Source organism: Bidens hawaiensis, unplaced genomic scaffold, assembly GCF_021521415.1.
Source record: "Bidens hawaiensis isolate Kalapana, Puna unplaced genomic scaffold, B.hawaiensis_p1.1 tig00030876_1, whole genome shotgun sequence".
NCBI classification, from domain to species: Eukaryota; Viridiplantae; Streptophyta; class Magnoliopsida; order Asterales; family Asteraceae; genus Bidens; species Bidens hawaiensis.
The window spans coordinates 244,373-266,015 of record NW_027495178.1 but is presented as its reverse complement, the minus strand read 5'-3'; the positions used below and the strand labels follow the sequence as shown (position 1 = coordinate 266,015).

At 35.6% G+C, this 21,643-nt stretch overlaps 2 protein-coding genes across 2 annotated transcripts; one reads left to right on the top strand and one right to left on the bottom strand.

Moving 5' to 3' along the window:
- The first annotated feature begins 930 nt into the window (after nt 1–930).
- On the top strand, nt 931–7,544 carry LOC143581332 (cytochrome P450 78A9-like). Its single transcript, XM_077064153.1, has 2 exons — nt 931–2,033; nt 6,700–7,544. The coding sequence occupies exons 1-2, from the start codon at nt 1,089–1,091 to the stop codon at nt 7,330–7,332; spliced, it is 1,578 nt and encodes a 525-aa protein (XP_076920268.1). The 5' UTR covers nt 931–1,088; the 3' UTR covers nt 7,333–7,544.
- Nucleotides 7,545–18,462: 10,918 nt separating this feature from the next.
- On the bottom strand, nt 18,463–20,965 carry LOC143581344 (cytochrome b5-like). The gene is made up of 3 exons (XM_077064165.1): nt 20,760–20,965; nt 18,964–19,030; nt 18,463–18,841 (listed from the first exon to the last, which is right to left on the bottom strand). The coding sequence occupies exons 1-3, from the start codon at nt 20,844–20,846 to the stop codon at nt 18,579–18,581; spliced, it is 417 nt and encodes a 138-aa protein (XP_076920280.1). The 5' UTR covers nt 20,847–20,965; the 3' UTR covers nt 18,463–18,578.
- Nucleotides 20,966–21,643: the final 678 nt, after the last annotated feature.

Sequence of the window (21,643 nt, the reverse complement as noted above, 5' to 3'; positions counted from 1 at the left end):
CATTTCGCAAAATAAGGTCATAAGTACGTCCTGCCCGTAAACCATGGGGAACAAACTACAATATTTACTCATCTAATAATATAATATCACGCGTTACAAAATTTCAAATATGTTGTTGTGTTGTGTTGTGTTTATTTTTATATATGTTTTGATAAGATATTTGTTATTGCATCAATTTATATTTTCCTTATAGTAAAGAATTATGCTGATATTATCTGAACAATAATCTATAGAGTATTTTCTTGGTATCATAAGCTATATCAAGTGTCGGAACTGTGATGAAATGAAACTGATACCGTCTAAATAACATCGATATTGATGCCGGTATCCGTTTTATGTCGAATACCACTATAATAAATCAAACCTCAAACTGAACTGATATTGACTGAAACTTGTCGGGCATTGCAGGAAATACACTAGTTTATTATATAAATGTCGGTTTTTAATAATCTCAACTATGCCCTATTGACAAATAACAATCTCAACTTCACACTTGGCTGATGGTAGTCCCAACTAAAGGTGTATTATTTTTTCCAACGGTCCGCGACTAACAGATGGTTAACTCCGTTTGTTTGTTGCTTACGTGACATGCCAGCAGACCATTGGAAAAAATACACATGTAGTTGAGACTGTTATTTGCAGTAACATATAGTCGGGATTATTTAAACCAACTTTCTTAAAAGGAAACTAGTGATTATTGCCATGTAATCCTGCTACATAGATGTTTATAAACAACTAGGCGTGCCACGTAAGCATTAGACTATCGGATGGTTAACTTCGTTAGTTGGAGACCGTTCGTAAAATGTACACATTTAGTTAGGAATACCATTAGCTAAGGGTATAGTTAAAAACATTATTTATTAATAGAGCATAGTTTAAATTATTTAAAATTAGTTTTTATAATAACAATGTTTTTGGGTTAAGTACTTTTAGTACGTATTATTGTACGATAGATTGGTGGAAATAGGTGGTTTAAATTCATTGACCCTTGCCCTTGACCAAGAACGAATCACTTGTCGGCTGTTACTTATGACGCTTTCCTATAAATACCTCTACCTCCCCTCATCAAACAACACACACTCACAAACATGACAACACACATTGATACTCTCTGGTTTTTTGCACTTGCCTCCAAATTTAAATGCACTTCCATTAACTTCTTTCTCTTTCTCACACTTCTCGCTATAATCTATTTAATTAACTCTTTATTTCAATGGACTCACCCTGGTGGCCCGGCCTGGTCCAAACTCAAATCCACCATCCCGGGTCTCAGAGGCTACCCTATCATCGGCAGCATGCAACTCATGTCAGGTCTCGCCCACCGCAAAATCGCCGTCGCCGCAAACTTTTGCGGCGCACAGCGATTAATGGCGTTTAGTCTAGGCGAGACACGTGTTATTGTCACGTGCAACCCTGACGTCGCCAAGGATATTGTTAACAGCTCGGTTTTCGCTGACCGTCCTGTTAAGGAGTCCGCGTATCGTTTGATGTTTAACCGAGCCATCGGGTTCGCCCCCTATGGGGTTTATTGGCGTACGTTACGACGTATGGCCTCGACACATCTTTTTTGTCCGAAACAAATTAAAGTTTCGGAAGGACAAAGGATGGAACTCGGGTTTCAAATATTGGAGATGTTTAAAGACCAATATAGCCTATCCGGTTCGGTTCGTGTTCGGGACGTGTTGAAGCAAGCTTCCTTGAGTAACATGATGTGGTCCGTTTTCGGACTAAAGTACCGAGTTGACTCGGACGACGTTGACTCGGTTGAGTTGAGGAAACTTGTGGATGAAGGTTATGAGCTATTGGGTGTACTTAACTGGACTGACCATCTACCATGGTTGACTGACTTTGACCCACAAGGGGTCCGTTCCAGGTGTGGTAAACTTGTGCCTAAAGTTAACCGGTTTGTGAAACGGATTATTGACGAACATAGAGATCAACCGTTAAAAGTTAACGGTGACTTCACGGACGTGTTGCTTTCACTTGAAGGGTCCGATAAGTTATCTGAACCGGACATGATCGCTGTCCTTTGGGTAAGCATGATAATACTATTATAAATAATAATATAATTAATTTAAATCTTGTTATAAATAATATTAGAAAATAGAAATAATAAGATAATAATGAGTTTTAACCAATTAGATTAATTAATTGTATATCTAAACATTTATATATCTAAACATTTGTTCTAATACTTTATTAAATTTATTAAATAATAAGAAACTTTTAATTATATATTTATCTTAAAATATAATTAAATTTTTTATGTTATCATTATTTACTATTTATTTCTTTTTTTAACTTGCGGCTGATGACATCACACATACGAATTTTCATAAATTAGTTTTTCACGGCCGATGACATCACACATACAAATTTTTATTTTTTTAACGACCAATAAATATAATAAAAAACAATAGCATGAAGCTAGCAAATCCAAGAACATACGCTAATTCATCAAGAACATCAAAAAACAAACAGAGACTGAAGAAACATGAAATGAATCTGACCTGATCCAAGACGATGTTCCTCGGTGTTCGAGATAAACGAACCACAACTTCATCTTCTTCTCAGGTAGCTTGAGATCTGCAATGGCTTTTTTGAGGGTGTGGAGGTGACTGCTAAGAAATATCGAGAATCTCTTGTTTACAGACACAAAAATGGTTATGGTGGTGGCTCTTATTAAGAACAACAACCCTTAATAAGGAGGTGGAGACCTCCTTATATAGGGAGCCTCATGGCCATCATCATGGTACCCTAATGGGCCTAGCCCAGTTAGGGTTACCTCCACAAAACCCCCTCAGCCCAATAATATTGTATTAGTCAATATAATAACATAAGCCAAACATAATAAATTAAGGTCGTAAGCCGGGTTTAGTACCATACCCCTACAAGCCCCCCAAGTCCAGTGTTGCTCCTAGGCGTGCAAGCGTTTAGGTGGAGCGCTGGACTTCATAAGGTGTGTTAGGATATGAGGCGGTTTTTTCCCCTTTCTTCGGCCTTGTCTTTATTGTCTTTGAGTTTTGAGAGGTTTTCTCCATGATGGTGACATGTTGTGATCCTTATGACAATAATGGTGCACTGGCATGAATAAGATATAGCACGCATCATAACAATAGTGGTGCGGGGCCTGATAAAAGATAGAGTGCGCATCTCAATAATAATGTAATGCAACTTGCGCGCGAGGCAGCTTACGAGCTATAAAAATAATGAAGCTTGCGCGCGAGGCGACTTACGAGCTATAAAAATAATGAAGCTTGCGCGCGAGGCGACTTACGAGCTATAAAAATAATGAAGCTTGCGCGCGAGGCGACTTACGAGCTATAAAATAATGAAGCATGCGCGAGTTGCGGCTTATGAGCTATAATATGATGATAATGACTGGCCCACAAGGGCCTCTTCTACGCGGGATGACTATCCCGGCTTGTCTTCAAAATAATAATGGAGGCACAAACGGCCAGATAATAATAATAATGTCATAGGTGCTTGTGCGACTCGTAGCCGAATCTGCAAAAACATATCAACTAAAAGTGGATGTATTACAAGGTTCTCATCCTTGGGCAAATTATGAGGTGTGCCCAACCTACGTTGGCGCGTGGCCGTTCGGGATATTATTAGGCTCCCGACCTTTATGTTTGGCGCGTGGCCATGTGGGATATTATTAGGCTCCCGACCTTTATGTTTGGCGCGTGGCCATATGGGTTTATAAGGATTCCCAACCTTTAAGTGTGGCGCGTAGCCGTTTGGGATATTATTAGGCTCCCGACCTTTATGTTTGGCGCGTGGCCATATGGGTTTATAAGGATTCCCAACCTTTAAGTGTGGCGCGTAGCCGTTTGGGATATTAGACTCCCGACCTTTATGTTTGGCGCGTGGCCGCCGATGCTGGAGCTTTCATGAGGTTGCAGAGGCGACTTACGTTGTTTTGATCCACTGACTTGCATTAGTGACCTGCGAATGTTCATAGGTGACCCGCGGCGTTCATAATGATCCGCGGTGATCGGTGTTCGTCTGAGTGTTGATCTGATGTGCGCGCATGCATGGAGGCGGAGTGGTGACCCAAGGTCGCGTATGCATGGCGGCGGAGTGGTGATCCGCGGGCGCATGCATAGCGGCTGAAAGTTTAGCGCGCATGCATGGCGGAGAGTTGAGCGCGCATGCATGGCGGAGAGTTGAGCGCGCATGCATGGCGGAGAGTTGAGCGCGCATGCATGGCGAAGAGTTGAGCGCGCATTCATGGCGAAGGGTTTAGCGCGTATGTGCTTTGCCTTAGTTGTGCTTAGGTATTTTTATGGTCCAGCTGCGCAATACGTAGGATGGATGCTGTGAGTAATTTGAGCTAAGGCTCATATTATTGGGCTAAGGCCCTAACGTTTTAGAGTTAAAACTCGTTTAACGCGTCTGAGCTTGAAGCTCGTGCATGTATGTTTTACTTCGTTTTATTTTTAGTTTGATGTCAATATAATGTCGTCATATTGCTCAAAATTAATAAAGGGAATTGTGAAACATGTATGCAAAAGGTAATATAATGCATGTTAAGAAAAAATAGAGCGTATCATTATTCATAATGGCTTAAAAAGCCTTGATTACGAACTTGACAACTTTTACATGAGACATTTTCTAAGTTGTGCTGCGTTCCATGTGCGCGGGATCTTCCATAGGTGGTGGAATGTTGATCCGCGGCTGTGCGCATGCATAGCGGCGGAGTGGTGACTTGCGGGCGCGCATGCATCGCGGCGAAGTCTTGATCCTCAGCAGTGCGCATGCATGGAGGCAGAGACTTGATCTCTGGTGGCGTGCATGCATGGCAATAGTCTTAACCCTCGGCACTGCGCATGCATGGCGGCGGAGAGAGGACCCGCCGGCGCGCATGCATGGTGGCACGCAAGTGTTGACCCGCGGTAAGTGACCCTCGGCCCTGCGCATGCATGGCGTCGAGGTGTTCCTCCGATGCGGCGCAAGCATGGCCGGGAGAGTTTGTCCGCAGCGCACTTGTATGGCGTCGGAGTGTTGATCTGCGGCGCGCGCATGAATGGAGGCGGAGTCTTCTGCGCAAAACCAAAGGCATGGAGTCGTCCTCCAACCCACATGTTGTCTTCTGGAAGGTTGTCTAACGAGTACAATCATGGTTGTCCTTATCCTGATTTGGATTAGACTATTGTCTCATTTGTTGTGTTGTCCTTTATGCGTTATCCCGGGGATGCGCAAGGTCTTCTCTTTATTCTCACGCGCAGATGTTTCATGCGCAGATGTGATATGCGTGAGCATGTGATATGCGTAAGCATATGTAATATGCGTGAGCATGTGATATGCGCCACGCGCAGATGTGATATGCGTGAGCATATGTGATGCGTGAGCATATGTGATATGCGCCACGCGCATAGGTTTTGGCTTTGTGTCTTCATGACATCCAGATTTCAAGCCTCTTGTCTATATCTTGTGGGTTGACCTGCCCCGCTCGATGTTAAGGCGGGTGCATACCCCTTCAAGCCCCCCAGTCTAATGTCTTGTCTCGCGCGAGCGAGGTAAGATATATATTAGATTTAATAGTTTGGATCTACAAATTGAAAGTTAGATCTGTAATTTTCAGTTTTTGGATCGTGTAAAAATTCCTCCTCGAAGATAGATCTGAAGCTTGAAGTGGGGAGAATTTAAAACCATCACAGATCCGGAGGCTTGACCGTCCGAATCAGGTAGTTTCTTTTTTGGATCTACAAATCTTTTTCAGCTTCATTTTTGCACAGATCTGGAAGCATCTTTTAGATCTATGGATCTTTATGAGCTTTAATAGAACAAATCTTGAAGCATCTTTCTGTAAACTTTCAGATCTGGATTTTTCTTGGGAGAAAAAAGAATCACAGATCTGATATAATGGATGAACAGATCTGAGAACCGAGACGAAAATTGAAGGGTAGCTCGTTGCCTGTCCCACGGATGGCGCCAATGAAGAAACATGAAATGAATCTGACCTGATCCAAGACGATGTTCCTCGGTGTTCGAAATAAACGAACCACAACTTCATCTTCTTCTCAGATAGCTTGAGATCTGCAATGGCTTTTTTGGGGGTATGGAGGTGACTGCTAAGAAATCTCGAGGATCTCTTGTTTACAGAAACAAAAATGGTTATGGTGGTGGCTCTTATTGAGAACAACAACCCTTAATAAGGAGGTGGAGACCTCCTTATATAGGGAGCCTCATGGCCACCATCATGGTACCCTAATGGGCCTAGCCCAGTTAGGGTTACCTCCACAAAACCCCCTCAGCCCAATAATATTGTATTAGTCCATATAATAAAATAAGCCAAACATAATAAATTAAGGTCGTAAGCCAGGTTTAGTACCATACCCCTACAAGAACATCAAGAACATCAAAAAACAAACAGAGACAAACGCAAACAAAAGCTATTCGACATACAAATCTTTATAAAATTAAAAACTGTTGGTATAAAATATATTGGATTTAATCAACCTGTGTAGTACCTAAGCTTTTGATTGTTATTTAAAATGTAACAAATTTAAAAACAATTGTAATAAGGAACAATATATCCTCAAATATATTCCAAGAAACTACAAAGAAGGCCTTTTATAGTTTTATGAAAAACTAGTAAGATCCAAAACATGACCATCACACTACCACTTGCCATATTTAGTAACTTTAATAATAATTAATAATAATGAAAATAAATAATTGTTTTGACAGGAAATGATATTTAGAGGAACAGACACAGTAGCCGTGCTAATTGAGTGGATTCTAGCAAGGTTGGTGCTACATGTCGATGTTCAAGCAAAAATCCAAGATGAGCTCGACCGAGTTGTCGGGAGGTCATGTGCGGTGACCGAAGTTGACATCACTAGTTTGGTGTATCTACCTGCGGTTGTGAAAGAAGTACTCCGTCTGCACCCACCGGGCCCACTCCTTTCGTGGGCTCGTCTGGCCATCACAGACACAGTCATTGATGGTCATAGAGTACCAGCAGGGACAACTGCGATGGTCAACATGTGGGCCATATGTAGGGACTCTGAAATATGGAAGGAGCCGCTAGAGTTTAGGCCAGAAAGGTTTTTGAATGAGACGGAAGGGTTAATGGATATGTCGGTTATGGGATCAGATATGAGATTGGCCCCGTTCGGGTCGGGGCGAAGGAGTTGCCCCGGGAAGAGCCTTGGGCTAACGACCGTTAGTTTTTGGTTGGCATCATTGTTACATGAGTTTGAGTTTGGGATGTGTGATGGGTACGACGTTGACTTTTCAGAGGTACTGAAGTTGTCGTGTGAGATGTCGGCCCCACTTCATGTTACTTTGCGATCAAGATCAAGACCAACCGCCACTTGAAGGTTTAAAAATGCATAATAAAACTAAGTTATGCAATTTGTGTGTTTATTATATGTTTTTATAATTATAAGGGTTTCTTTAAATGTATGTATAAGTAAGTTTGTTGTATTAATTATGGATGCTTATATTACTCTTTGGGAAATAATTACATGATGCAAATCTATGTAAGTTTGATTAAGCAAGTCTAAATGAAAACAAATGTGTAATGAATATTTAATTATTTATTAAATGTTTAAAGACTAAATCAATGTATGTGTATGATTAGAAGTGGTTGATAAAATTTATTAAAATAATTAAATCAACTGTATTGATTAATAATATTTATGTTTGTTGAATAACTAAATAGAAGAAAGAATTACTATAAAAGAAAGATAATGAAGAGAGTAAACTAATATAACTATAATACATTAATAACTATCTTCATATAGGTTATTGACTAACAAGCAAACATGAAATTAAATGATAAATCAAATAATGAGAACTATAATGATAGGGGGGGGGGGGATTATTATTTGTCGCCGGCCAACCTTTGAGGATTATTATTATCATCATCATCATCATCATCATCATCATCATCATCATATTGTGTTGTGTGTGGCGCGCGCGCACACACACCAAAATTTAGGTCACTAGCTGTGTCACACCCCGAAAACCTTAACTTAACACAGCGGAAGTCTTAACTTTAATTCATTCGGGTTATGACAGACGCCGATAGTCAACAATAATAACCATTTAATAATAAAAGCATCATCTTTTATTATAAGAAACATTTTACAACATCAGAGTTTATTACACGTGCTGATGCACGGTTTACAACACATCACTTTTGTTCAAACACCCCACGCTCTCGTTTCCATACCATCTCGAAACCTTCACTTTCCTGCAAAGCATATTTAAATAATATTTGGGTCAACACGAATGTTGGTGAGTTATTCCTGAGAAGAGAAACTTATTATATAAATATAAACAATTTATATATAAACAACACATGAATATAATGGTGTACGGCCATTATACTCCCAATTAAAGACCGATCAAACACGGTACAACACAATAACGAAACCCGCATTTTACCTTTAAGCACAAAAAGCGTTAGTTGTAGACTAGCTACGAATACAACGCGTGTATGACTACCAATTTGATAACTCGAAACGTACCATACTCGAAATATTCCCACTTTTAACCCAACGCGAATGGAAGTGGGGGGCGTCACCCCGATAGATCTACCAACATTTCTGTGCCCTCAATTAGATTAACAGTTATTTAACCAAATTGATTCATCCCACAATAACGACAATTTGTAGTATAATGCGTTTTCAAAACATATATATATAAATACGAATATAAATATACAATATGCTTTTCGGAGGAAGAACTCACCTTTGATTTCAGTGTTCGAATAAACTCTCGTTCCTATATTAGTACATGTTTGTTAATTTTAGGTTTGACTAAAATATATACAAACATATAACACATAAAGTTTACTATTTTATAATCTTATAAAAAAATATAAACAAGTAATAATCAACTAATAATTGTTTTATTTAATAATTTAATTTAATTATTAAAATTTATAAAATTTTTTACCTTTAGTTGCTGGAGTGTTTTGGAAAAATTCAAGTTATCATTTTATTTAAAATTTTGACTCTATTATAATCGGTTTTGTCGGTTTTGCCGGTTTCGTCGGTTTTGAGCTTAAAAACGAACCGGTTGCCCTTTTTACGAAACTTTTAGTTTTAAATTATCTAAAACACTTTTTATATGGTTTTTAGTCAAGTTTTATTGGTTTTTCAATAAAAATGTTTTGTTTTTTATTTTATTGCCAATTTCTTAAAAATGCCAATTTTTAACGTTTTCGTGTCGGTTTTCGCGACACGAACTGTGTTGGTTTAAGTTTTGCTATTATTGACTTTTCTTATATTTTAACTTATGTTAAATACAAGAATATTATGACTTTAGGAGCTGTTTTAACTCAGTTCCAAAAACTCATGTCGGTTCACCTTAAAAGTCGAACTTTCCGATCGTTAAAGTCACCGACAAGCTATTTAAGTCACAATGTCAAAACCAAACCATTTGGTACAGCAATTATACATATAATAACAAATAATATATCATCATATACATGTTTGATCATCTAGCATCAAATATGCACATAAAACAAATTTTTAACTACACATGTTCAAGCCTTAGCTTAAGTTTTCTATTATACAATATACATGTTATTTCTTCAATCTCTACAAGGTGTTTATGTACCAAAATTTCCAGATCTTACTAATCCATAGTAACATCTTATTTCATCCCATTATTATCCTTTTACAAACACATTCTTGATTTCTTTAACAACAAAGTTTCTATTACTAGTAAGTAGCAATTTTTAATAACCTTATTATCATACTAACAATCTTTACAATAGAGTTTACTAAAGTAATCCTAACCACAAGTCTTTAATCATCCACACAAGATTATGTTCACTTATCAAATCATTTTGCAAAACATCTTGTACAATTTACAAAGTTTCCTTTATTAGTAAGTTTAACACCAACTCTTGTTTATCTAAGTTATTATGTTTCATGCATCCTAGGACTTCTAGTAGATTTCATTCATTTCCATATGTCCCATTCAATCACTTAGTTTGTCATTTTCAATCCATATAAAATCAATACAAGTCAAGTATGAGCTTTATGATCAAAAGTCAAATTTTGTATTACTTGCATGTGTAAGTGACTTTCCAACAAAGTCAAATCTCTACACTTTTGTCAACCCTTTTCCAAGATTCTTTCAAAACCATTATTATTATTACTTACAACTTTTTCAAGTAATCAAGTATGTGGGTTTTAAAAATTATCATTCTTCTTTAACCATTTAACCATTACAACTTCAATCCAATACCAAAATCAAAACCCATGGTTCTAATGGGTGTTTTTACCCATAATCCATTTCCAATCTTTTGACCATTTACACATTTACTTCCATTATTAAAACAATACATAAACTCATTTGTTAAACAAACTCAAGTAACATCCATATGGACAATCTATACAAGCTAAAATGCAACCATAACAAGTCCTATAATCAACAAAACCCATCTTACACATCCCTATGTAAACTCACGGCCACATACATACATGCATATATCCATATCATACTTGCATGTATACTACCAAACATACTAAAATCAAGCCTTAAACATCAAATAACAACCAATATACACAAATCTTTGAAGTGGGTTACCTTGGGTTTCGGATTTGGTGCCTATGGAGGTGATAATGTGACCTTGGGTTGGCTATAATCCTTCCTTTGGCTTCCTACTTCTTGTATTTAAACCTCCACCAAATACCTCCTAATCAATTGTTGTGTGTGTAAAAGTTTGAAAATGTGAGATGGTAGGGAGGTGATGGGGTGGCCGATTATATGAAGGGAAGAAGAGAGGAGTAGAGTGGTGAGTTGGATTCTAGGATAGGTGTGTTGGATGGCTTGTTGGGTTTACAAGTAACCTAAGTAATCATGAGATACATACATGTGAGCTTCTTATTGGTGGGTTTGGGAGGTGGGTTGGGTTGTGTGAGGGTGGTGGCCGAGAGAGATGGGAGAGGGAGAGGGAGAGGTAATTTGAATATTGACATGTGCTAAAAACTAGGTATTAACGTTTAACGTATCTCGTAATTTATCTAGCCAAACGACTTCCGTTTCTAATAATTTTTATCAGACTTTGAGCGAAATTAGATTACAGTCAATGTCTGCCTAAAAACATAATTTTCTGATAAACTTAACGTTGGGCTCTTACGGTGTCCTCTACCGGCTTTCGGTTACTTATTTTCTAATTTTCGCGATTCGAACCTTCTAAAATTAAGTTTATACACTATCTCTAATATCCTAACATAAAATTAAATTTTTCGAGGTCATCTTGACACGTTTATGAATTTATTCGTTTCGAGATATTACCCGGTGTCAACTTACACAGTGTCAGCTACACGACAAAATTGAACCTTTTCGGGTTCCATACTTTAAAATTCAACTAAAATCAAAAACTTTGACTAAAAATATTATTCCTATGTATTTATTTTACTAATTAATACGCGATTATGGTTAATATAATTACCAGATTAGTCTAATTTTTGGCGGTTGTTACAAGCTGATTCTTGCAAATGATTGTTGTATTTAGGTCACTAGCCTGCATTGTAGAAAGATATATATATATATATATATATATATATATATATATATATATATAGTCAAACACAAAAGCAAAATGATATGGTCCTTAAGAAGCAAAACGAGATTTCTTTGTACATAGAGATAATAATGAAAAGAATATGATGAATCAAATCAACTAATCTTATTGACAAAACGTTAATTAGTATACAACATTCAAATTTAAGAGATGATAATAACTAAAACGCATTCTAAGTAAATAATAAATCAAAATCAATCATAGCTAAACTATTAATATATAATAATAAGTTTAATTAACAGATGATAAACTCTGACTAATAATAATATTATACATCTTTTATAAGGCTGAGGGGTGTGGGGGGCTTTAATGGGGGCTTCAACCAATAATATTATGACGTGTGGCAGAGAGAGAAACTGGATAAGGGGGGTGTTGGAGCCCCTGACCCTGGTGTGGAGGGGCTCCAGCAGGGGCTCCAGCGATTTTTTTTTATTTTTTTATAAATATATTCAAACAACGTATTATTAAAAAAACTCATAAATTATTTTTTTATAAATATATTCAAACAACGTATTACTGAATTCTCTAGTAAAAAAGTCCAAATCTCTCATTCGAGTTTTTTTCTTTTTGTCATAAAAGACCACCTCCATGGTTTTGTTGAATTTATTGAGGGATTCAACAAGATAATCTGAATCAAGGTTTGGGTACCAATTTCCAGCCATTTTTTTTTAAAAAAAGTTGAGAAGATGAATTGATTTGGGGTGAAGGTTTGAAGTTTTGGTATAAAAATGGGTGAAATGGAGTATAATTATATAGAAAATATATTTTTTTTTTGTTTTTTTCGGCTCCCAACGGCCCAAAAAACCTCAAAAGATGTGCTCCTCTCTCTCTTCTCCCGCTAACCAGCTCACGCCTCCCTTGTTTTCCACGCTAGCGCCCCGTTCGCGCCCCTGGTGGTGTGGTGTTAGCGCCTGGGGCGCGAGCAGAGGGGCTCTAGCGCCCCCGTTGAAGCCCCACACCCCTCAGTCTAAACTAATATAAGTTTCTAACAATCATAACGTAATCTTTAGCATGCCGACATTATGACGTGGGTACCTTAGTGTATGCTGAACTATAATTAGTAACATAATCCTTGGAGTTCCAACCTCTTTGGAATTTGTAGCAGACGACAACTTACCGCTTCTGTATTTATATTCATTTCACCGATTCTTACTACTTTAATATCTCTTGTTTCCTTTTCAAAATGACATATTTCACTAATAAAAAACCACCAAGGTCGTCATCATATACAATACAGCTAGACAACCTTAAATTAAAAACAGTTGATTGTTTCTAACACCCACAGATTCCATTGTTTAACGAGAAAGACTCATTCTTAAACTCTCTATCATTAAAGAGAAAACTAATTAACATTTTCGTTGTGTAATTTTATCAAACGTTAATAGCATCCTTTGTCAAAGCAAATTATATATGAGAATATCGAACATGCATGTGATTTTATTAGTAATTCCGGACCGTATGTATTTATAAGTAGGTGAATATAGAAAGACCTAAGTTGACAAGTTGGTCAAGTTGGTTTAGTTTAGTAATCGTAATAGGGTCATTATGGTAATTTCTTGGTCACTAAGTTAATTAGGGACATACTATAAATATAAGTCTTTGTTAGAGGCATTAGATGAGCGATCAACAAAGAATTATTGTAACGAATTTTTAAGTTAATTTTTTCTTGCAATAATAAAGAGTATGAACTTATGATTGATCACGTGCCTTGAAGTGGCATAAGAGCTTGTTGTAATTGCGGGCATAACTCATGGTACCCAGAATTGATACCAAGATTTAGCTGCCACATAGAAGCATGTCGCTGTCATGAAAAGATCTAGGCCAATCTTTTTTTTTTTTTGCCAAGGAGAGATATACATAGTGAAATCTAAGGTCACCTGATTAAAGAATTCAAGGAAGATTTGGGGACTGTTGACCGATTGCTTCAAGAAGCCGCGTCTAATCTTGTTTGTTAATTCCGAGAGCCACAGATTCAACGCCGAATCAAACTTGCAGTTAGCGACAACAAACAAACAACAGAAATGTAAAGTTTCGTTCCATATTCACTAGTCAGTGAATATGAAAGTACCTAAATTGACAAATTGTAAAGTTTCGTAATTATAATAAGATTATTATGGTAATGTTCTGGTCAAAAAATTAAGGTTAAATTATAAATGCAAGGGTTTGTTAGAGGGATTTAAATGTGTGATCAACAAATATTTATTATAACGAGTTTTTAAGTCAATTTTCTATTACAATAATAAAGTGTTTGTCGATCATGTGCCTTGAGATTTTTCTTTTTAACGCTTAAGTGCAACTAGTTGCCCACGGACACCAAAAGGCCTACCACTCACATGCAATTATGTGAGTTCGAATTCTAAAACAGTGGTCTACGTTCTCTTTAATTAGTGGCATACACTTGTTGGAATCAAATCAGGATCCCGAGGAAGCTCTCGTAAAATTTATACCACATGCGTGATTCAAGCCCTGATACATCCTCTTTAACTTACATTTACTCAACTAACTTTTACAAACTTAGCCAGAGATCATTGTCTAAGACATGTGATCTAATTTATAAATTATATTTCATCTTTACATATCACATCATTATATTTATAAAAGACCATGCAATAATATATACTAAACGGTTGTCACAAGTTAGGCCAAGTTTTTATATAACCATACAAGTCGACGTATAATTCTTAGTATAGTTCCTTTCGATTTGTTCTAGATTATAAAAGGCTAGCTATTAGTTAAAAGCATGACATTTGACAGGAAGGAATGGATCTAATTAAGAATCAAAAGCTAGCAAGCTTTATAATATTGAATTAAGGAAACTATTGGGAAACTACCAAGATAATGCTAGTCTTTGTCCCATTGCTTTGCTACTTTCCTTGAACTTTCGGTTATCCATTGGCCACCATGTATACTATCCATTTTCTTCAGTAAAAAGTACAACAATACTCTAACTGAGTATTATTAGCACCATTCCTATCTATCTCACATTGTTGGAAATAATTATTGGACAGTCCTTATATATGATTTACCTTACCATACAAGTATAAGTTCTGGAGTGTAAGTAAAGTTAATTAGAGGGTTATATATAAAAATATCAAGTTTGGGGGTTTAATTATCTTAATTGTTTTTATTATATTATTAGTCCTAATTATAGTCTAACGGGATTATATTTAGCTATATATATATCGAGTCATGATAAGGGCATGTACCAAGTTTTAAGTTATTTTCTTAATTAATAAATTTGGAAGAGTTTATTCCTAAATTAATCGTTTTACTCATAACATGTTTATATCAATTCACCGTACTATTATTAAGCAACACCGCAACTAGGCCATAATCGGCTGTTCATGTCTAAATCAGCAATTTTATAATAGATCTTGTGCTCGTTTTCCTTTCAAATACTTGATTCTTGAAATTACTTATTCGGGCTTATTTGTTTGAAATTATATTTGAAATCAGGATTTGATGTGTTAGGGTGCTTTATGATGTAAAGTGTGTTTAAGGTTAGATTTGGTTGGATCATCCAACATTAAAAATTCTTTTTAATGGATGAGTGTTTATTGATTTAAGTTGGCTTTTGAATGTGTTTGTTTTAAGTATGCTTCACCATGTTTCACAACAATAACTGGTGGGGTGTGATGATTCATAGGCTAGGGATCACGTCGGTGCTAAACCATGCCACACTTTGTTCTATAAGATATTAGCATTGGTTCTGGCCTCGAGCACACTACTTCGGTGTGGGGGCCATGGCTACAATGCTATGATGTAGCCATAACATCCTGAACATCAGCAGGACAGCAACTACTTTGTAAAGAAATATATGTTAGTTTTATATTTGATTTACAATTCCATTCTTAGTTTATCAGGATTGTATTTTCCTTGTTTATGTTTTTTTCTAAACCATATTTAAGCTTGAAATCCTTCTTCATTACGTATCAAGAAATAAAAGCCCTACCAAATTTTATACTTTGTAGTGAGGTTGGCACTCACGATTAAGTAGTTGGGAGTTTATTTCCCATATTTTATTGTAATATTAATCTTATATGTTAATGTTTGTCATATTTGTTTTACTATTGCAAATTCAACTTCAATGATATTGGAATTACCCGCTAGGGCAAGAAACATACGAAGAGCTTGTTCCACGCCTCCACGGTCCTTGGGTTATTGGAAAAAACAACGTTGAGTTAGAGCGCCAATTCATGCACCATTGAAATTAAATAAGTACATATTTAAATCTAATGAGTGTATCTGCATATGTAACTTATTTAAAGTTTTGGCATAAATGCTAACTTAGTTTATATTTGCGCCCGTTTGGGGAATGTCCAGTGCCAAAGTCACTGAATGGGTAAGTCGCCAATCCCTAAAACGGACCATTGGGTTACGTGCGGTCATTTCATAGGGGTTATATCAATGGGATCACAATAACACCTTGAGGGAGTAACACAGTAATCTCAAGAGCAAGGCATTTGAGGTTGATGGCCGACTGTTTAGTAACGATGTCAACATCATCATACCCTCCTATTTAGATATCAAAGTCTTTTTGACTTAGGATGATCAATGATGTTCTTATTACCTTTATTTTAACATCACATATATCATAATGTTATTCTATCCCAAGTTATGTGTCATTTTTGTGAAAAGGAGCATGTGGAACACGGAAAATTGGAGATCAAGCCGATAGCCACTAAGAACGGTCGTAACACCTAGTATGATTGGTGTTGTGATGGCGCATCAGAGGGTTGATCATCACCGTAAAAAAATAAAAGATCGATGCCTTTTTATTTTTACTTTTAACTTTGTCTTACATTCATATTTGTTTTACTAAACAAAACTTAACATTTTGTTGTAGTATTAAATTTAAGAGGACACAGAAACGATGGTATGTTACTAGTATTAAATTTAATATTATTATTATTATTATTATTGTTATTATTCGTTTATTATATTATTATTATTTTTGTTATTGTTGGGTATTATTTATTAGGTTTTTCAGGGTGTTGTCACTCATAAGTAGACATTAGGATACTTGTTCAGCATAAGAATGAAAAGGTTAAATATTGTGGCCTTTATGTTGTCAATTTTTTTAAAAAAAAACTAATGCTTGTTTTTGGTAAACCACATGAGACATTGATCGATTATATATGTTAATACCGATCCCAACACTTGATCTACTAATGATCAACATAAGCAATTTTTTTAACAATATTTAATTTTTATTTTTAAATTTTTTATTTTGGTGACAAATTGTATCATATATTTTGTAGATAAAACTTTTTAAAATTTGCTTTCGTGTTTCTTTTACAATAATATAACTTTTCGTGATTTTCGATTATACCTTTCCGACATGCTTTTTTAATCAGTGTTTCTTGATATACCCTTGCAACATAAGCAGCCATCCGGTAGTCAAAATACGGAGAAGCGAGATACAAATGAAGAATTAACAAAGTCTTAAGTTGGGTCTTTAGATAGGTTTAACCTTTCCAAAGAAAGCCTAAAAATGGTTCTAGTTGTCGTCGATCTTTTGGAGAATCCGAAAAATTATGTGTAATGACCCATTTTTCATACTTGTTTGGGGCATCCGAAAAACATACGAAATATTTCAAATGATACCGACAAGCACCTGACAAATATGCATAAAAAACTTTTTAATGACCAAGACTTGTTAAATCATGATTTGATGTTTGCGAACTAGTTACTATCAAACCAGATATGCATAGACAATAAGGGGTCTACAAATCCTAATTGGTCGTGATCTTTAATAAATATAGTCTAACAGTTAAGTAAGACTAGACCAGATGGAATCAATCAAGTTGATAGAGAAGTCCAAATTAGTAATCAAGAATGTATCCTTTTTAAAAGATATTGCTTTGACTCCTACAATTATGACGGTGGGAATCAAGTTCCATTTGCAACATCAAGTGACCAAATTCGTGTGCGATGTGTGTATTAGACAGTCAAGAGTGGCACCAAACACTTTTATGGAAAACAAATTATTCTTATCAACCTAAAACATAACCCAATAATTTAGTAAAGAATAGCTCTCTATGGTTTAACTCTTTTAAGTATGCATCATCAGGGTATATATCAATCAGTAAAATGTCACAAACTGTAGGTTTCTTTGATTTCATAATAACAGGATAGACTTTTGAATTGTGTAATCACTTTTAACTATTTAAGTATTTCACATGTATGAAATCTCAAATCGTATAAGACAAAAAAAATATGTTTTTCTTAAGAATTAAATGCAATTTGTAGAAACATGATCAGGCCAGTCGCCATCGACCCCCCCCCCACACTCCTCTCTCTCTCTTTTGCAGTGCTACTTACCATCTCAAATTTATTCAACTTTTCATCAACCATGCAGATTTGATGCATGCTCCTTGGACCCCATCAGGGGCGTTGCCCCCTAGGAACCCCTTTTTCGGTTTAGGTTTGATGCCACCAAAGTTATAATAGTCATGACTGAGTGCGTATTTTGCACTTGCTATTGCTAACTCAAACCAATGTATATTTTAACTTCTTGATTGTTCATAAGTAAATCCAATTACTTAAATTGACATTGACAACGCTAAAATCATCAACACGCCCTACACGAACGACAACTTATAAGATAAGAATGAAGAAACATATATATCATCAATGTCCCACTCTTATTTCCAAACATAAATATCCAACATATCCCCGATATCCTGTGGACTTGTAAACATCATTTGACCCACACACAATATAACTTATTACACGTTTCATATCTTAAATTGTCCTCTACTCCTCACCGTTCCAATTTAGTAGCTACAATGCTCACTGGACCCTCTTTTGTCACCACATTTATTCAACCACCATAAAAACATCACAAAAGTATATAACCAAACATGTAACACGCGTAAAAAAACAATTTAAAATATGCAATTTTAGATCAATAATACCAAGTCTTACACCTTATGGCACACAACATGAAGATAAAGACTGTTTCCCATCAATGTCAAGAATTATTGTAGCAAATAACATAAACCGGAAGCACTCAGATTGCCACTTCTTTCTTGGTAGAAGAATAATAAGCATAGGCTAAAACCAAGATCAATAGGGGTAAAACAAATGTTAAAATGTTGGAAGATGAACTTTCGGAAGCTGGCTTCGATGCAGAAGTGGTGGTTGAAGGCTGATTATATGTCATTTTCTTAGGCAGAGTATTGCTATCGATCTCGCCAACGTAGTATTTTTTCATCAAGTCTGTTGCAGCTTCACTGTGGCCCACGTCTTCAAAGTCTTCCGTTGCGTCTTTCTCTATAATATCATAATTAAAATGTCACAACTCAAATGCCTTTCTCTATAATATCATAACTAAATGTCATAATTTAATAAATATGATACATGCATGCAAATTAACATGTTGATTAAAGTCTTACCGGTTGCTAGTATTAGGACCTCATCACCGCCCGGATGATCATCAAGAAATGGGGTTACATCATATACCTGTGTTGCATGGAAAAACACAAGTCAAATCATCTATCATATAATACATGAAATTAATAATTCAAAGAAAATATTTCTTGAGTAGCCACTAAGTCGGATTATAACAAGTTCCACGTATAATATGAATATTTTTCACTGCTCGATTGAAAATTTGATAAGCCGATGATTTTTTTGAGAATACGTTAACCACGTGTAATATGAACTAAGAATCCTTGTTCAATTAAATTCATAATGTAGCCTTCTAACTCATAACAACTTATTTATAAACAAGAAAAAAAACATGAACTTTTGTAGCTTCAACAACTAACATGCCATAATGGGCATCCAACTTAATGACTTAATGGTATATTGGTATTCACAATTCACAATTCACAAATCACAATGTTATATAGGGCCGGATTGATAGTTAGCCCAATAGGGGGGTAGGTACCCAGTTAATAGGCCTTTATTTTCTTCTAAAAATAGGTCCAAAACATAAAGCCTTCCTTGCAATTTTTTCGTAAACCCCCAATGACCCAATCTTTCTTCCAAGCCCAAATGCCAAGCCTCAATGACCCAATTAGTCATCAGCCTTTGTAATGTAACATCCTATTTCTTGATATACTAAAGACAATAATATATTTACCTCTTGATTAATTGGAAATCAAACTATAATGATTCGTTATCATACACCCATTTGTAATACAGGGGTCTAGGATGTCTTAAATTGTTGAGTAGCGGGTTAATGGTGAAATTACCAAGCTCATGAGCTTAGTCTAACTTCAATGTCGAGAAACGAAAGAAGACTTCCATCTCCAAGTTTAACTCAGACACAACTCCCTTCTTAGCTCTCCCACTTAGAGTAGATGGAGACTCTCGGACGGGAAAAGGGGCAGACCCACACACTGGGTGTAATGACATAGCGTCATTGATCCAAACATAAAGGACTAAATATGGGCAACTCGTAAAACCTAGAAACTCCGTTTGTGAACTATATATCCTCTTATTGGTTTACCTTAATAAAAATACACCTTGTAAGCCTCAAATCTCTAAATCCTAAAAGTATGTGCTCTTGATGAAAATTTTAGAAACAAAAAACTTTCTTTGATGATATATACATTATTATCATCTCCAAGGGTGATTTGATTATTAATCGTTGAAATCAGTGACATTTAAAAGCATTGAGAAATCTAACAATTGGGGTTTTGAGTTCTCAATGATGATTGATCCACTAACCAACCTTCTAAAAATATATAGCACTATGGTATTTCTTGGTGTATATACATCACCATTTATGTTTATGAATCTCTAGAACTCATCATATTTGGATATCATACTAACTTGGGAAGTTGGGTTTTGTGTGCTCGTTAGTAAAGATGGGTAATTTGATCTAAAAAGTGAATATGGGGAAACTGATATAACATAAAAACCAAAGAAAAATAGTTTGAAAGTGGAGGTTTTAATCAAGGATAATTCTAGTAGATCAAACACATCAGTATATATGTGTTGAAGTGTTGGAACTAAAATTTTAATTAATCATAACTTTGAACAAACATAATTCCCAACTGGAAAGGGCTCAAACACTCTTTTTCAACTTTAATAACCCTCACTTTATTTCTTTATTTTGGTGTTATTTTTGGCAGTGAATCTAAATATTTAGGGTATGATTCAACATAAAACAACCTAAGTAGAAATCAAACATGTTCCAAACTAATCATAAATAAAATAACAAAGAACAAGAAGCGTTGACCTTCCCAGAAATAATCACCCAGCAATCAGTTTTCCGGCTGTGCTTTGAAACCTCTTCAAAAGACAAAACCTTGTTGTCTGACGTCATCTCTTGATCTTCTAACCAACTAACTTCCACACAAACAAACACAAAAACATATCGTTAACTCTTTATATAATACACAAATGGAATTAAACGTCGTTACAAACGAGGTACCAGATGCCGAACCGGAGTAGGTGCTAGTCTTTAGTCGGTACCAACTACCAACTTTTATAGTGGTCAACTAAATACTCCTTTTTTAAATTAAACAATTTTTTTTAAAAAAAGTCTACAAAGGAACAACCGAGCCAGTGTATTTTAGCACACGTATAGTACAATGATAATATAAGTAAATTTTAATAGCATGAACTTCAATAAAAAATTGTTACATGTTTATATGTTGAAAGAGAGAAAGATTGGCTATGATAGAATTATATAACTATCTTAAGTATCGTATAGAAAATAATAAATGTGATTATCGAGTAAGTTAAAACTTTTTGTGTATATGTTTTTATATTTTTAAAGGCTAATTAGATCATTGACGGACCATTGACTCATCCGACATTTTCATTATCCGCATTCATTATTCGAGTATGGAATCGAGTATGTTGTATAGTTACATAGTATATATATTTTTGGTGGGTTTGGATTAAATACAAATGAAAGTAACGTGCTAATTGTGAGAATCAAGTAGAGTAATTGCATATACAAGTAGAGTAATTATGTAATTACATTATAGAGTTTGTATATACAATTACTCTATTTGATTCTCACAATTAACACGTTAATTTCTTTTGTATGTTTATTTTCCCTTAGTTATTATATACGATATTGATATATTTTATTTTTATTCTTCATCCATAAAC

What these genes read in the sequence shown, in the direction of transcription:
- LOC143581332 (XM_077064153.1), top strand. Translation starts at nt 1,089, where the DNA reads ATGACAACACACATTGATACTCTCTGGTTTTTTGCACTTGCCTCCAAA. An exon ending in ACATGATCGCTGTCCTTTGG is followed by an intron (nt 2,034 to 6,699) that starts GTAAGCATGATA and finishes TTGTTTTGACAG; the next exon opens with GAAATGATATTTAGAGGAAC.
- LOC143581344 (XM_077064165.1), bottom strand. Translation starts at nt 20,846, where the DNA reads ATGACGTCAGACAACAAGGTTTTGTCTTTTGAAGAGGTTTCAAAGCAC. An exon ending in GGGTGATTATTTCTGGGAAG is followed by an intron (nt 19,031 to 20,759) that starts GTCAACGCTTCT and finishes CATGCAACACAG; the next exon opens with GTATATGATGTAACCCCATT. An exon ending in GGTCCTAATACTAGCAACCG is followed by an intron (nt 18,842 to 18,963) that starts GTAAGACTTTAA and finishes ATGATATTATAG; the next exon opens with AGAAAGACGCAACGGAAGAC.